We start from the raw sequence: 16,878 nt of genomic DNA, 5'->3' as shown, positions 1-16,878 counted from the left end.
AGGGCTGTTCTCACGCCGGAGGCCGTTTGCTTCTTATCGCCGCCGGCGGCTTTGCCCTTTGGGTGGTGCTTCCCCTGCCCAGGCTGTGCCGCGGGGCTGCCTGCTCCCTGCGGCCATCACCAGGGATTTCCTGGGGCTATGGCACGGCACGGCACGGCATGGCATGGCACTGCATGACATGGCACGGCACTGCATGACATGGCACAGCATGGCACGGCACGGCACGGCATGGCACTGCATGACATGGCACGGCACGGCACAACATGGCATGGCACGACGTGGCACAGCATGGCACGGCACGGCATGGCACAAGGTGGCACGGCATGCCACGCCACGCCACACCAACCCACCACACCACCAGGACCAGGGGTGACCACAACCCTTCCCCTTCCCACGCGGCATCGCCCCGCTCTTTGTTCTGCCTCCCCCCACGGTCCCACCACCGGCATCGCCACGGGGAGGGTCTCGGCCCCCTGGCACCCCCGGGGAAAGCCCCGGCGAGGCCGTGCCCCGTGCCTGGGTGCGGATTTCCCCGGCTCGCCGCCTCCTCCTCCTCGGCTGCGCCGCGTTTCCACGAATCCCCCCGGCTGCCTCCGCGCCGCCGTGATTTATTCATTCATAAGGAGGGCAGCGCTGGCGGTGCGCGCGGCTCCGCCGCCTCCCCCCCTGCCTCCCCGGGGACAGGCAGCAATTTTCCTGCTCTGAAGAAGCTTGTGAAGGTTTGAGTGAATCTGGGAAGCAAATCTAATTGGCAACCTAGTAATTCCTCGGGGGGACATGTACTTTGGTCATATCTAAGTACATTCCAGCCAGTGTTTAAGACACACTGAATCCAAACTTGGACAGTAAAATACCAGCAGCTCTAAGCTCCTTATCTATTTCAGGCAGATTAACTCCTTAATCATCCCTTTTGGAAGTTCCCTGCCCCAAATTCCTCTCCCCTCCCCCGTCCGCCCCCCCCTCTTTTTTTTTTTTTCAGCAGGAACAAAAGGAACAGGCAGATTTTGCAGGGTGCTAAAGGTTAGGATCTCGCCCGAGATGATTGACAGAGTCAATAATAGGGAAATAGAAGAAGGCCCTTTGAAATCTGCTTTCCTGGTTAACCTGCCCGCGTATTTGTCTTCGGGATTTGGAGACGGGGAATGTATAATACCGAAATAATTTATCACGCGACATCAAACGTCGATTTATTCTTTTTTTCCCCCGCTCTTTCTCTCCTTTTTTGTCCCCTGGTTCCATGCTCAGCACCCTGGAGAAGGGGTGAAGCCAGCGGGGCCACCCCCTTGGCACCCTGGGGGGACCCTGAGCAGGACCACGGGGCCGTCGGCTCCTTCTGCCCCTTCTCCCCCCTCCGGGACAAGGCGAAAGGCGGCGGGGCTGGGCATGGGGGGACGCAGCCGGTCCCTGTCACTTGGGGGGGGGTCAGAGCATGGCGCTCCATTTCCGAGCTGTTTTCTGCCTGCAGGAGATGCCTCGCAGGGCACAGCCTGGCAGCGGGGCAGCCGAACCCATCTCCGGTGGGCAGACGGTGCTGGGCCCCCCGTGCCACCGGTGCTGGGGGGCCGGGGTGGGAGCGGGACCACCGAGAGCCAGCGGGGGCCGGGCTGCAGCGGGAGGTGGCCAGATCCTGCGTGCGCTGAGCGGGAGCGGGGATTTCAGCCCATGGCCTTGTAATAATAATAGGGAAGGGGGTTTCAGCAGGGCCAGGCGGCGGCTAAAATTGATTGAAATAAGGTGGAAAGGACACAGAGGGGAAATGGAGAGCGTTCAGAGGTAAATCCATTTATGCCCAAAGGGCGATGGTATAACAGCGAGCAATAAATACGCTCGGGGGTGGCCTGCTCTCCGGCTGGAGCCGGGGGGGGGAAGATTTAATAGCGCGCTTCTGAACGATGGACGTGAGCCCTCCCGCCCGCCTGCCGGCACGAGGGGGTGGCGGGACCCGTGGGTGCGCGTCTGGTGCAAGGGGATGGGTGCTGGGCTCCGGCCTTTGCCCGTCGTGCTGCAGCTGGGCACCTTCTGGCTTCGCAGAAGGTTTTTCCCCGAGCGTGCCACGGCCAAGGGCAGAGCCCGACCCGTTCAAGGTGGATGGGGTTGGGAGAGCCAACGGTGCCTCGGGGTGGCTCTGACGGACATCCGCGGTCCCCTGGCTGGAGGCACAGCTTGGCACCAAGGTCCAGGCTCCCTGGCGCGGGGCTGGGGCACGAGCCCGCTCCGTCCCCATGCTCCTGGTGCCGGCGGCACATTGTAGGGTCGGCCCCTGGGCACCTGTGCACGTGGCACTGTGCAAACAGCGCGCGCAAACCCGGAGCGCCCCAGCGATGGGGAAACTGAGGCATGGCTGCTGAGGGGTCCCCGGGCTCCTGCACAGCATTTGGGTCAGCTCGGGGCTGTTTTTTTTCCAGGCTGAAGGCCTCGGGGAGCAGGAAGGCATGGGGACCACTGCCCAGCGCTGTCCTGCAGCCCCACTGCGCTCCCAGGGGAGCACATCCTCGTGCAGCTGCCAGCGACACCCCGAGCACGCGGCTGTGCCCACCGGGGGTCTCACCCTGCAGGGGTGAGCCGGGGTGCAGCAGGGTTACCCCGCTTCTGAGTGCACCCCCCCCCCCCCGCTCCAGGAGGGTCTCTGGGGGCTGGTTTTGCTCCTGCCTTTTGGGGAAACTGAGGCACGGGGCGGGGTGGGGGCTCGCCCTGGGTGTCTGTCCCCCAGGCGGGGTGAGGCTGCACCTTCTGGATGGGTCTTGTGGCTACTGAACACTGGGAGCTGCTCCAAGGGGTGAATGTGGCTGTCCCCACCCCAAAAAATCAGGGCAATAGGGTCAGGTAAAGGGTCACCAGTTAATAGGGTCACCAAAATAAATGGTGCGGGAGGGGGACAGCACCCGTGACGGAGGGGAGACCGGGCAGAAGCGGTCCGCCTGGGGGCCGAGGACGTGACGTGCGTTTTGGTGCCAGCGGCCCTCCAAATTACGAGACCGGTTAATTGTTATTGGGATCAAAGTGAGCCAGCGGGCTGGAAGGAAGGAAGGGAGGGAGGAAGGGAGGAAGATCCCGGCCACCAGGCAGAAAATGAGGGAAGAAGAAAAGCAGAAGCGTGCCCGACACCGGGACACACCACCGCCAGCCCGCGCGGGTCATTTGTTTGGGGGCTGGAGGGTTGCTGAAGGGCACTGCGGCGGTGGGCGACCTCTCCTGCCGTGTGTCCCCCCTCCCCGGGATGTGCAGGGGGGGCCACGCTGGGTGTACAACCCCCGGCACGGCTCCTTTTGGCCGTCCTTGCTTTTGTCTGCCCGCGGCGGGAGCTCCGGGCAGGTCTGCAGCGAGATTTAGGTGCGGAGGCTGGGCGAGCCGAGTCCCTCTTTAACCTCGGTCATATTTCCTGCGCAATGATCGACTTGTTTGCCTCTCTCCCGTGAGCGCCTCAAGGTTGATGTCAATCCACTCGTTGGGGGGAGCGATAAACACGCGGCCGCCCAGCTATGAATTCTGCTCCGGAGCGCGCTGGCCTGCAGGAGGGAGGCTTTGCCCAGGGAAGCTCAGGTTGAGCATCTGCTTTGCAGCTCGGCTCCTGGCTGCTTGTATTTTTATTTATTTATTTATTTGTTTATTTTGAATCCCCTTCTTTCCCCAAAAAGCCTTCCTTGCCAGCTGGCGGTTTTGCAGAGGCAAGGAGAGGCACGGCGACTCGCTCTGGGTTTCCGAGCCTCCCTCCGGCTGCAAGGAGAAACCCGTGGAAAATAAAAAATAAAATAATAAAAAGAAAAATAAAGGAAAAGGGACAGGAAGAGGGGATGGAGGAAGGTGGGGGCAGGGGCCGAGCCGGATTTCCAGGCGAGGGGCTGAGGCTGGGGAGGCCGCGGGCTTCCCCTGGCAGGCGGCGGAGGAGCGGAGGCCAGCAGAAACGTTGAGTCACGAGCGTGGCGCAGGAGATGTTTTCCCGAGCAAAATTCCTCGCTGGGGAGGAGCAGAGCAGAGGGAGGCGGGGGGGGGGGGAGGACGGGGAGTGGAAAGGATCAAGGGCTTCGTGCCCCAGACGGGGCACTGCACGGTGGCGAAGGCTCTGCCCCATGGCAATGGGAATCCCCTGGGGGGCCCCCATCTCTCCAAACCACCCCCCGAAAAAAAAAAAAGGAGGATCTTTGGGGGGTGGGGGGGGACCTGCCCAGGGAATTCCCCAGCAGCCGGATGGGAGGAGCAGCTGGTCCGGGGCGGGGGGGGGCTGCTGCGCACCCCATCCCTCCTCCTGGCTGCCCGCATCCGCCCACCCCCGCGCGCTGGGCGGCGCAGCCCCAGCTCCATTTATCATCATCTGCGGGCAAGTGGAGTGTGCAGGGAGCAGCTGCTGCGCTCGGCTGCGCGCCGGGGGGGGCGCGCCTCTGGGGGGGGTGGGAGAGCCGGGGGCTGGGGGCTGCCCTCTGCATCCCCCCAGCCCCGGCAGCCCGGTTTGGGGGGCGCATTGGAGGGGGGGAGTTGGGGAAGGGGGGTGATGGAAGGGGGGTGCTGGAGGGGGTTGGAGAGGGGGTGCGTTAATGGGGGGCACTGAGAGGGGTGCGTTAATGGGGTGTGCTGGAGGGGGGGGCATTAATGGGGGGCACTGGAGAGGGGGCTCATGGAAGGGGGGCACCGAGAGGAGGTGCATTAATGGGGTGCGCCGGAGGGGGTGCATTAATGGGGGCCATTGGGAAGGGGGTGCATTGAAGAGGGGCACTGAGAGAGGGGGCGTTAATGGGGTGTGCTGGAGAGGGGGTGCATTAGTGGGGGGCACTGGAGAGAGGGGGCGTTATTGGGGTGCGCTGGGCACAAGGTGCGTTGAGGGGTTGCGTTTGGGGGGGTGCTCTGCAAAAAGGGTGCGGGGAGGGCGCCTTACTGGGAGGCGTTGCAGAGGGGGTGCGTTAATGGGGTACGTGGGAAAGGGGGGTGCGTTGGGCAGAGGGTGCATCAATGGGGTGCAGCAAAGCGGGGTGCACCCAAAAGGGGCGACATCCCCTTGTGCTGTGGGGGCACCATTTGGGGCCAAGGGGGGTGAAGCACGGAGGCAGCCCCCAGAAGGCCTGGACGCTTTGATCCTGCCCCCGGGGAAGCCCCAGGGATCCCTCCGGTCCCTCTGGCCCTCGCGTTCCCGGGGGTGTCCGTCTGTCCCCCCAGCTCCTCGGGGCCATTTCTCAGGGCTGCTACACACACACACGGCCCCGATCCCACTGCCGTCCCGCCCCCCCCCTTCCCTTCCCTCTCTCCCCTTTTCTCTCCTCCCTTAATAATAAAATTATACGAAGCAGTTTGCGGTGTGGCAGCCTGCCAGAAAGTGTTTCTTTAAACTCCACCAGCTCACAATTAAAGCAAATCCGGGGCTGACACTCCCCGATAGGCGATTTTCTCCCCCCCCCCCCCCCTCCCTGCCCCGAGAGCTGCGGAGGGGGCCGGGGTTGGGACCAGCTGCCCCCTCCCCAGCAGGGCTGAGCCCCCCCAGTTCCAGGGCTGGTGGTGGTGGTGGGGAGGGGGGTTGTGGTGCATGGCAGGGGGGCTTCGTGGCGGGGATTTGGGAGGAGGGAGCGGGGAGGGCCGCGGAGCAGGGGGGGGGGTCCGCGGTGACAGCGCTGCTGCTGGTGCAGAGCGTCGCCCTGCGAGAGCGCGCCGCTATTTTTAGTTGGCGAGCCCTTGGTGGTGGCGCAGCAGGGAAAAGCCTGAGAAACGGCCTGCCCGGGAGCACGGCCCCAGCCCCGAGCTGGATGAGGTCCCACGGGGAGAGCGGCAGCTGGGAAGTGGGGCTGGGGGCGAGGGGGGCTCCCCTGGGTGAGGCGTTGGGGGTCTGGGCGAGCTCACCCAGCTCCCGGGCTGCCTTTGGAGGGCTCCGGATCCGGCCCTTCGCGGTGCATCGCTGCCTTTTCCCTGCCAGCCATCAGGGAGAGGGGAGGAAAGGAGAAGGAAGGAGAGGAAGGAGGGAAGGGGGAGGAAAATCGAGCCAATCCCGGGCAACACATCGCAAAGCCGAGCGGGAGGCAGGCTGCGAGCAGCGGCACCGGTGGGCACCCGCAGCGGCCGGGGGGGCACGGTGCTGTGCCCTGCTCCTGGCACCGTGTCAGCCCCGGGCACTGCAGCATCAGCCCCGGGCACCACCACGTGGCCCCAGGTCATGCACCAGCCCTGTGGGTCCTGCGTGTCCCCAGAGGGTGACGGCAGGGCTGTGCTGGGGGCTGTGGGGCCGTGCGGGCTGTCCACGGGGACCACCTCTCCCCGGGGACCGAGGGGACAGGATGCTCCAAGGTGGCCGTGGCCTGATGCGAGCGTGGCTCCTTGCGTGGCAGGACAGGCTCATGCTGGCTCTGGGCACCGTGATGTCCCCGTGTCCCCGTCTCCTCCTACCTATGGAGCCCCTCCTGGGGTCACCCTTTGGAGCACCCACAGAGCCCCCCGTGGAGCCGTGGGGGCTTTGTGGGGCCGCTGAGCGCAGGTGCTGGGCTGCAGCCGTGCCCCCCCCCCGGCCCCGTGGTGTCGATTCCCATCCCGGGGCTGGGAGCCGGGCTGGGGCGAGCACGTCCGCCAGGGCTGTGGCACGGGGCGCGTGCACGCAGCCCCAGGGACGCGGCCGCTTCCTCCTCCCCCTCCTGGAAAGGGACTTAACCTTGCTGCTGTCGACAGCTTGATTTGATGCCATTAAAGCGTTTGCTCGGAAACAGCCTACATCAGGAGGCAACATCTGTTAGGTCCCTCCGCCAGCAGAGCTGCGGCACAGCCCAGGGCAGAGCTGGCCAACGGCTCCTCGGGCAGGGCTGGGTGCTGCTGGCAGAGCTGTCCCCCCCCCTCCCCGGGCACAGCTCCGGGCTCAGCACCTTGCTCAGAGCAGGCTTTCAGCTCATCTGGGATGGAGAATCATCGGGCAGCCCCGTCCGCACCTCCTGCCCGGCTGGCCTCATCCAGCCCCTGATATTTTGGCCCCCAAAAGGAGGTCCCAGAGGGTGCAAGGGTGAGCCCAGACCTTGCCACCCTGCACGCACGCGCACACCCTGCTTGCACGCACACCCTGCATGATTCACACGCGTGCACCCCCTGCGATTTGCACGCCCTGCACGTGTGCACCCCCCCCCCGTAGAGGCTCCCCCCAGACCCTCAGCCCATGCGCGCCCACCACGGCCCCACCGTGCCCCCTGCGCACGTCCCCCCCGTGCGCGCCGGTGTGCGGCACGTCCCCTCGCGCCGGGTGCTTTTCGCTCAGCTTGGCATTGCCCCAGCTGTTTGGGAAAGTAATAATAATTAATAATAAAAGAGAAAGGAAGGGCTGGGGGGGGGGGGGGGGGGGAAGCGCCCCTTAAAGCAACAGACCGGGATTTGCTCGAGCTGATTCCATTTCTCAAACCTGCTTCCACGTGGAGCTGTAGGGGCCCTTTTCTCCCTTTAATTTTCTCGCCGCCGCTCCGGGCTGCCCCAGAGGCCTGGCTTTGATTTTGCTCCCTTTGTTCTCGCAGGCCCCGCGCGCCCCCCCCCCCCAGCCTCCCGAGCAGGACGGGGCAGCCCCCACACCACTTCGGCACGAGGGGCGTTAGCACCGGGCTCGCGGGATTTTAACTGACCTGTCTTTTTCCCCGAGATATATGCCTTAACCGCATCCAGCCGCCCGTGTGGCCTGCGAGATGCGGCTGCAGGACGGAGGGGAAACGCAGAAGGAGACCAAAAAGGGGCTGGGGGGGGGGGAAGGTGGGCACAGGACCGGGGGTTTGGGGTGCTGGGCTGGTGCGGGCAGCACCGAGCCGTGCTTCAAGGGCGCTGCAGCGTCGGCGGGGTGAGAGGCAGGGCATCCCTGAGAGCATTGCTGCTGCCGCCGGCGGTACTTAAATAAATGCGTGCGGAACCCCCGAGAAGGCGCTGAAACGTGAACGGCATCCGCGGGACGCCCCGCAGGAAACGAGGCCGGGCCGGGACTAATCAAAGCGGCGATGGGATCCGTGCGGGTGCGCAGGAGCCGCGGCCAAAGGGGCCGGAGCCACGCCAGGTTCCGCACGTTTCGGACGCGCGGCGCTTTGGGGAGCTCAGCACCGCGTGCTGGCAGCTCTGCCGGCAGGTGCTGGGTGCGGCCTCCCCTCGTTAAACCCATCGCCTTAATGAGGGCGGAGGGGGCGGCGTGGGTTGTGTCGGGGTCACCGCTGCGGCACGGCCCAGGGAGCGGCGTCAGGGAAGTCCCCGGCGGGTGCAGAAGGGGGGACCCCGCGTCTCCGACCCGCTGGGGACGGGCAGGATGCGTCCCCACCGCCGCCCAGCCCTTCGTTAGCGCACGGGGTCCCCGCTCGCCCCGCAAGCTGCCTCCGAGATCAAACCGGTGACCCAGGTGCTTCCCCGCGCCGAGCGCGAGCAGGGAGAGGAAATGGGGACATTTAATGACGACTGTGCCGAGGCGCTCGGCTAATAGACGTCTGCTGGCGGGAGCAGACAGCTTCCAGATGGTATCGCACCGATGCAGGGGTTATTGGCTGGGGACGGGGGGGGGCTGCGGGGGGCGGCAGCAGGCACAGCCGGGCGGACCCAGGAAGTTGAAATGACTTTTTCTGCAGCAGAGCCTGCGTTTCTGTCCCTCCGCGCTGCTGCCTCCAGTAATTATCCCGATAATTAAAAATAATGGCAAGAAGCGGGGCGTTTGGAGGGGCTCGCAGGATCCTGGCATCCCCGGGGAGGGCACGCAAGGAGGGGTTACTGGTGAAGGGATTTCCAGAGCGGGGAGCAGCGGGTGCGTGAACCAGAGCCCGGGGGGACCCCAGCACAGCGCGGTGGGGTCATTGCGCGCTGCGGGCCGGGCAGGGCGGTGGGGGGATCGCCCTGCAACCTGGGGCAGGTGGCAGGGATGGGAGAGGCTGCCAGCGGCACCGGCAGGGCATGCTGCAGGGCGAGAGGAGGCAGCCGGGTCCCAGACGTCCCCCCAGGTGGCGGGTGCAGTGCTGCGGAGGGGGGTGATGCAGGGCGAGGCGATGCAGGGAGACGCGCTGGGAGCTGATGCAGGGCGAGGCGAGGCGACACGGTGCAGGGCGATGTGAAGCGGTGCAAAGCCAGCTGCCGCGGTGCAGGGTGAGGCGATGCGGTGCAGGGCGAGGCGATGCTTGGTGAGGCGATGCAGGGCGGTGCAAGGCAAGGCAAGGCATCGCAGGGCGATGCAAAGCGGTGCAGGGCAAGGCAGCGCGACGCAGGGCGACGCAAAACGCTGCGAGGCGACGCAGGGCGATGCAACGCCGGGCGATGCGACGCAGGGTGAGGCGAGGCGAGGCGATGCAGCGCCGGGTGCCGCGATCCGGGGCCACGCGAGGTGACGCAGTGCCAGCGAGGCGCTGCCCCGGCAGGCGAGGCGATGCCCGCGGTGCCCGCGGCGCGGCCCCCTGCGCGCGCGGCCGTGCTCCCCGGCCCGCCGCCGCGGCGGCGATGCTTCATTTGAATTCTCGCCTCTCTCTCTTCGCAGATAACAAGCCCGCGCCATGCAGTCCTTTCGAGAAAGGTGTGGTTTCCATGGCAACCAGCAGAGCTACCAGCCGACTTCACAAGATACATCACGCCTGGAGAATTACAGGCATCAAAGTCAGGCAGGGCCGAACTGCGAGCGGCAGAGGCTGGTGGCGAAGGAGTACTACAGTCAGCAGCAACTGCCGTACTCGGGCTACGAGAACAGCGCCGTGGAGAAATACCACCGGGGAAACAAGCAATTAGCGGGGCAGCAGCTGCAAGGCAGGCCGGCCTTTTCCAATTACGCCGTGCAGGAGAACAGCCCCTACCCGGCCCGCTATTCGGGGGACGAGAGCCTGCAGGCGTGGGGCAGCCAGCCGCAGGCGCTGCCCGGCGGCGTGGCCAAGTATGAGGACAGCCTGATGAAGAAGACGGCGGCGCCGGCGGGCGGGCGGCCCTACCACGAGCCGGCGGCGGCGACCCCGCTGCCCTTCCGGACTCACTTCCAGCAGCAGCAGCAGCAGCAGCCGCCCGCGCTCCCCTACCCCAAGCTGCAGCGGCAGAAGCTGCCCAACGACGTCTCCTCGCCCATGCCCTTCCCGCAGAGCCCCCATTTCGGGCAGCACTCGCAGTCCTTCCCCGCCTCCTCCACCTACTCCTCGGTGCCGGGGGGCAGCCAGCCGGCGCACTCCTACAAGAGCTGCACGGCCCCCTCGGGGCAGCCGCCGCTGGAGCGGCCCCTGGGCAGCGCCGCCAGCCTGGCCCCCGGCCCCCGCGTGCCCAACCTGCACGGCTACCAGCCCAACCGCATCGGCTACGAGCAGCCCCCGCAGCCCCCGCCGCAGCCCCCGCAGCCCCCGCCGCCGCCGCAGCCCCCGCAGCCTCCCCAGCCCCAGCCTCAGCCCTTGCAGGGGAGGCATCACGCCCCGGAGACCCTCCACTACCAAAACCTGGCCAAGTACCAGCATTACAACCAGCCGGGGCAGACCTACTGCCAGGGCGACGCACCGCCCGTCCGGACGCCGGAGCAGTACTACCAGACCTTCAGCCCCAGCGCCAGCCACTCGCCGGCACGCTCTGTCGGCCGGTCGCCGTCCTACAGCTCCACGCCGTCCCCGCTGATGCCCAACCTGGAGAACTTCCAGTACAGCCAGCAGCCGCTGAGCGCCGGCGCCTTCCCGGCCGGCATCGCCGACCACAGCCATTTCATGCCGCTGCTGAACCCTTCTCCCACCGACGGGACGAGCCCGGATGCTCAGTCCGGGAACTGCAAGAACCTGCCGAAGGAGAAGCTGCCCGAAAACCTGCTGTCGGACCTGAGCCTGCAGAGCCTGACGGCGCTCACCTCCCAGGTGGAGAACATCTCCAACACCGTCCAGCAGCTGCTGCTCTCCAAATCGGCCGTGCCCCAGAAAAAAGGCATCAAGACCCCGGCGAGGACCCCCGAGCAGCTCAAGGGGCAGCACTGCAGCCCCGAGAGCAGCACGTACTCCGCGGAGCAGGTCGGGACGCCCCTGTCCGACCCGCTCAGCACCCCGCAGTCCGTCCACGCCGAGACGCAGGACGCCGACTATCTCAGCGGCTCGGAGGACCAGCTGGAGAGGAGCTTCCTGTACTGCAACCAGAACCGCAGCCCTGCCCGCGTCAACAGCAACTCCAAGGCGAAGCCCGAGTCCGTGTCCACCTGCTCCGTCACCTCCCCGGATGACATGTCCACCAAATCGGACGACTCCTTCCAGAGCATCCATGCCAGCCTGCCCCTGGAGACCTTCACCAAGTACGTGACCAACGAGCGGGACTGTCCCCGGCTGCTCCTCAGCGCGCTGTCCCAGGAGGAGCTGGCCTCCGAGATCATCGTCCTGCAGGACGCCATCAGCGAGAAGGGGGACAAAGCCTGGGCCAACTCGCCCATGTTGAGCAAGGAGGCCACCAAGTCCCCCTTCCAGCTGGAGAACCACCGGCCGTGCCTGGACTCCATGGTGAAGGGCGCGTGGCCCAGCCAGGGCGACTCCAGCACCCTCACCGAGCCCCTCAAGCTGGACAAGGCTTCGGGGGGCAGCGCGGGGAAGGACTTTGGTGAGGAGGTGTATGAGGGTCCCCAGGTGGAGTTCGCGGCCACCGAGACCAAGGACTCGCTCAAGGATGCGGCCCCGCTGGCCTTCAATTCCAAGCCCAGCATCCCAGCCGCCACTTCCAGCGCGGGGGCCTCCAGCTTCAGCTGCTACTCGACCACCACGGCTAACTCAGTGGACTCCGAAAACGCCATGGAGCACTTCGAGTGGCCGGAGGAGAGCCTGGGCGAGGCGTGCCTCAGGTGGAAGGAGCTGGGCTCAGGCCTGCAAGCCTCCGACCTCCCCAAGGGCTTGTTCCCCAGCAAAATGGTGGGGTCCTGCAAGGAGAAAAAAAATGCCTGCAGCTTGGATCTGTGCGACGGCGAGCAGCCGGCCAAGAGCGAGCCGGCCCGGGACTTTGCCCAGCAGGCGATGGAGGAGGAAGAGGAGGAGACGCTGACCTACGACGAGGCCACGAAGGCAGACAGCGAGAGGTGGCTGCAGGACACCCGGCACTGCTGCTCAGCCGGGGACTTTGGTGAGATCCCCATGATCTCGTCGCCGGAGCTGAAGGAGTCGGACCTGGAGGCGGAGGAGTACTCCTCGCTCTGCGAGCTGGCGGGCGCAGAGCAGAAGTCGGTGCCCTACGACGCCTCACCCCCCAAGCCCCCGGAGATGCCCGCCGTGCTGTCGGCCAGCGAGGTGCCCGTGTCCGCCGAGGAGACCGTCAGCACGGTGGAGAAGGACGGCTCTGCGCCCTCGGCGCGCCTCTCCGGCCAGTCCGTCATCCTGCTGGGACCTGCGGTGGGCACGGAGACCAAGGTGAAGAGCTGGTTCAAGTCCTCCCTGCCCCACATCCAGCCCGAGGAGAGCGGCGGAGGGGAGAAGCCTCTCCCGGAGGTGGCAGACTCCGAACCCTTGAAGAAGCAGCTGGTGCCCGAAACCGTGCTGGGGAAGACGGAGCCTGTCTCACGGGGCAAGAGCCTCCGCAACAAGAGGGTCCACTGCCGGCTGCCGGAGGGGGACAGCGCCGGCAGCGCGGTGCCGAGCCCCTTCGATGAGCTGCCGGTGGCGTGCGTCAGGCCGGACGGGCAGGTGGAGATGCCGAGCAAGAACGCCCACAGCCAGACGCCCAGGTTTGCGGCGGAGGGCTTGCCGGCACGCATGTGCACCCGCTCCTTCACCGCCCTCGCCGAGCCCCGCACCCCGGCCCCGCTGGAGGGGCTGAAGGTGCCGGTGCACCAGGAGAAGCTGGGGAAGAAGCCGGCCTGTGGGGTGAAGCAGCGGGTGGCTTTCAAAGCCAGGAAGCGCAGCGGCCGGCCGGCCCCTAAAGTGGTCCAAAACGCCGGCGGCGATGCCACCCTCCTGGTGCCTGGCTTGGTGCCGGCCGAGGAGGCAGCGGGGCCGACGCCGCCGGAGGGGGACGCGGTGGACGCGGGGGAGAGGGACCAGCGGTCGATGATCCTGCGCTCCCGGACGAAGACGCAGGAGGTTTTCTACACCAAGAGGCGGCGGGGCAAGCGGGCGGCGGACGTGCGGCTGAAGAACTGCAAGGCGCCCAAAAAGCTCATCAACAACCACCTCCCCCCCGCCTTCAAGCTGGCCCCCCCGGGCAGCCCCCACAAGGAGGGCAAGGTGGGCGCCCGGATGAAGCTGCCCAAAGCGGGGCCGGGAGTGGGCGGCAAGATGTCCGAGCGGCCCCTGCACTCGCTGAAGAGGAAGTCCACCTTCATCTCCCCCATCCCCGCCAAGAAGAGGAACCTGGTTCTGCGCAGCAACAGCGGCGGCATGAAGGAGGAGAAGCCCGAGGGTCCCCCCAGCCTCTTCAAGAAGATGCCCGTGGCCAAGAAGGTGAAAGCAAAGCTGCCCCCCAAGAGCCCCGGTGAAGCCGTCCCGAAACCCCCCCCGCCAAAGGAGGCCCCCGACGTCTGCATCAAGATCACCTCCCGGGCGGCCTTCCAGGAGGCCACCAAGACCAAAGTGCTGCCTCCCCGCAAGGGCCGCGGCCTCAAGCTGGAGGCCATCGTGCAGAAGATCACCTCGCCCAACCTGAAGAAGTTCGCCTGCAAGCCGGCAGCCACAGCAGCGGCGGCGGCGGCGGTGGCAGCCACCTACGGCACGTCCCTGAGCCCGGCGGGGGCAGAGCGGGAGCGGGCGGTGAAGCACGGCGGCGTGGCCCCGGCGGTGGGTGACGCGCGGCTGCCCAAACCGGCGGCGGCGCAGAAAGCACCCGCAGCACCGTCGGCTGAGCAGTTCTGCCGAAACCCCCACGGCAGAGCGCTGAAGGGGAAGCCGGGCAGCGGGAAGAAACTCTCCGCCGACGGCTTCCAGGGTGAGACGTGCGTGCCGGCCGTGGTGGCACCGCCCGGCTCGGCGGTGGTGGCCAAGAACGTGGCGCTGCTGCCCAAGAAGAGGAACCGCAAGGGCAAAGCGGCAGCGCTGGGCATGGCCAAGGCGCCCCTGGGCCCCGCGCTGCCGCTGCCACCCCGCGAGCGGGCGGCCGGGCCGGGCGGCGGGGACGAGGCGCCGCGGGAGGGCAAGAAACCAAAGAGCGAGGAGAAGGAGGCGGGGGGCGGCGAGGGCCCCGAGGGGCGTTCCACGGGCGGGCCGGCGCGAGGGCCGAAGCCGCGGGCCAACCACGCCAACTACAACGGCTACTCCAAGCGGCAGCGGAAGCGTCTGGCCCATGGCAAGGCCAAGGCGGTGCCGTCGCGGTGCAAGAGCCGGGGCAAGCGGCGGCGGCAAGCCCAGCAAGCGCCGCTGCTGCACCCCGCCGAGCCCGAGATCCGCCTCAAGTACATCTCCTGCAAGCGGCTGCGGGCCGACAGCCGGGCCCCCCCCTTCGCGCCCTACGTCCGCGTGGAGCGGCGCGGCGAGTTCACCACCGCCTGCACCGTCGTCAACTCGCCCGGAGAGGAGGCCCGGCTGCAGCGGGGGCCCGCCGGCACGGCGCCGCGGCCGCGGGCGGCCCTGCCCGCCTCGTCCACCATGCACCTGGGGCCCGTGGTGTCGAAGGCGCTGAGCGCCGCCTGCCTGGTGTGCTGCCTGTGCCGAAACCCCGCCAACTACAAGGACCTGGGGGACCTGTGCGGGCCCTACTACCCCGAGGACTGCCTGCCCAAGAAGAAGTCGCGGCTGAAGGAGAAGGCGCGGGCGGAGGGCGAGGAGGCCGGCGCGGCGGAGCGCGGGCCGAAAGGGACGGAGAGCAGCTGGGCGGCCGGCGGCAAGCCGCCGAGGCCGGAAGGTGCCGCCGAGGCTGCCAAGCAGAGCTCGCTCCGCTCCAGCCCCCCGGGGCATGTTTCGCAGGCTGCAGAGCTGCTACTGCTGTGACGAGAGGACAGAGGGCGAGGAGGCGGCCGAAAAGCCCCGGAGGCACGAATGTAGCAAAGCCGAGTCCCCGCCGCAGGAGCCGGCGGGCGACACGCAGGAGCACTGGCTGCACGAGGCCTGTGCCATATGGACCGCTGGGGTTTTCCTGGTGGCGGGGAAGCTCTACGGGCTGCAGGAGGCCGTCAAGGCGGCTGCCGACGTGGTAAGAGCTCGGCCGCCCGCCCGGCACGGCACCCCGGGGTGCCCCATGTCCCGTGCCCGTCTTCCCGGTCCCAGCAGGGGCTGGGGCTCAGCCCTGCCGAGCTCTTTGCTGGAGGCGCTCGGGCTCTCCCCACGGGCTCGGATGTGGCGCGGTTAGGGAGGCCGAGGCAGGCGAGCCCCGGGGCCCCTTTCGCAGCGGGTCGCTGTGCCGAGCGCTCCCTGCTCTGAGCTGGCTGCAGGGCTCGGCGTGTCCCCAGACAGCAGCAGAGGCAGGGGTGAAGCAGCCTCCCCCATCGTGTTCTTGTAGGGCTGGAAGCCATTCCCACGGCTGCTCCTTTGGCCAGGGCCCTGTTCCCAGCCATACCCCACCGGCAGCACCCTGGGGTGCCCCAGGCATCGTGCCCCCAGCGCCCTGACCCACATGCGTAGCAAGCCGAGGGCTGACGGTGTCTTACTGCCCGGGAGCAGGGGAATTCCCCGGGATACACGGCCACAGGGGGGTGAAATTAATAGGGCTGGTCAGCAAGCTGCCGGGCATTACAAACCGCCCTGGGAGGCTGGGGCTGGTGTTCGGATGCGATGAACCCAGCTGGCTTCCCAGGAGATGGGTGCTGCTGCCTCCCTGGTAACGCCTAAAATCTTCCCTTTTAGCCTTAGAAGTGGTTTCACGCTGCCACGCCGTGCGGTGGCTCAAAGAGAGTCGGACGCAGCCCTGCCCAGCTCCTCGTCCAGACCGCGAGGAGCATGGGGACACCGGGAGAGCAAAGTAGGGAGGACGCTGCTGGGACACTGCCGTGGGGACACAGGGGTTTGTGCCCAGCAGAGGCTCCAGCAAGCCCCTCGTTAACAGATTTGGGGCTGGACAAACCCAAATTCATTGTCCCCGTGGCTTGGCTGTCCATGGGCTGCCACCCTCCGCGCCCGTGCCAGCAACAGGGACAGGGCAGGGGTGGGGACCACTGGGGTCCTCTGCCCCCGCTGACCCCGAGCCGTGTCCCCCGAGGTCACGTCCCCTCACTTCCGCACCTCCTGCCCCGTCTCTGCTTTCAGGATTTTCCACCCAAAAGAGGGTGGCTGCGGCTGGTGGCGTGGGTGCTGGCGGGAGGACGCTGCCAGGGGGCAACTCGGGGCAGCAGCAGGGACAGCGGTGCCTTCGGGGCTTGTCACCTTGGCGCTGGGCTCTGATGAGGTCTTTCTGTCTCTCTGCCTCTCTCCCTCCCTGCTCCGAATTCCCGGCTGCGTGTAAAGAAGTGCTCGAGCTGCCAGCAAGCGGGAGCCACGGTGGGCTGCTGCCAGAAGGGGTGTCCCCACACCTACCACTACGCGTGTGCCATCGACACAGGTGAGCCCTGCAGCGGGGACGGGGCCGTGGGGACCCCCCCCCCCCCAGCTCCCTCTGACCCGGCTGAAATCGGGGCCAGGGTGGGCTGGTGGCTCCCCGTGGCGATGTGCTGCTGCGTGGTTCGTGTCCTGAATCTGGCCGGTCTCAACCCAAACCTTGGTGCGGCTCCTCCAGCGAGGAGGGGGCTGCGTCCCTGCTGCTGCTCGGGGACAGCCGTCGCCCCCCTGACACTGCCTTCTCTCCTCGCAGGTTGCTCACTAACCGAAGAGAGCTTCTCTCTGCGATGTCCCAAGCATAAGGTAAGCCCAGAGCCCTCGCTGCGCCCCCAGAGGTTTTTCGCAGCCCCTGGGGAAGGCAGAGCTGCTTTGACGCCGTGTCCCCCCCATCCTCGGGGACGTCCCCCTCCCTGGCACATCCCCACGGGGCATCACAGAGTCATCGCTTCCCTGGGGGACAGCAGGACCCCCCACGAGACCCTCAGTGCAGGGGCTGTGCCCCCCCAGACTGTCTCTGTTTTTTTTTTTGGGGGGGGGGGGGGTT

The 16,878-nt window shown here is 67.0% G+C and overlaps 1 protein-coding gene across 1 annotated transcript in view; it reads left to right on the top strand.

Moving 5' to 3' along the window:
- RAI1 (retinoic acid induced 1) overlaps positions 1-16,878 on the top strand; it is a 70,544-nt gene that overhangs the window by 52,925 nt on the left and 741 nt on the right. The window contains 4 exon segments of the mRNA XM_035339070.1: positions 9,434-14,750; positions 14,752-14,997; positions 16,245-16,338; positions 16,588-16,637. Coding sequence (XP_035194961.1) covers positions 9,450-14,750; positions 14,752-14,997; positions 16,245-16,338; positions 16,588-16,637 — 5,691 coding nt within the window. The 5' untranslated portion in view covers positions 9,434-9,449.

Source organism: Oxyura jamaicensis, chromosome 14 (genome assembly GCF_011077185.1).
Source record: "Oxyura jamaicensis isolate SHBP4307 breed ruddy duck chromosome 14, BPBGC_Ojam_1.0, whole genome shotgun sequence".
Lineage (NCBI taxonomy): Eukaryota > Metazoa > Chordata > Aves > Anseriformes > Anatidae > Oxyura > Oxyura jamaicensis.
This window is presented reverse-complemented; position numbering and strand designations above follow the sequence as displayed.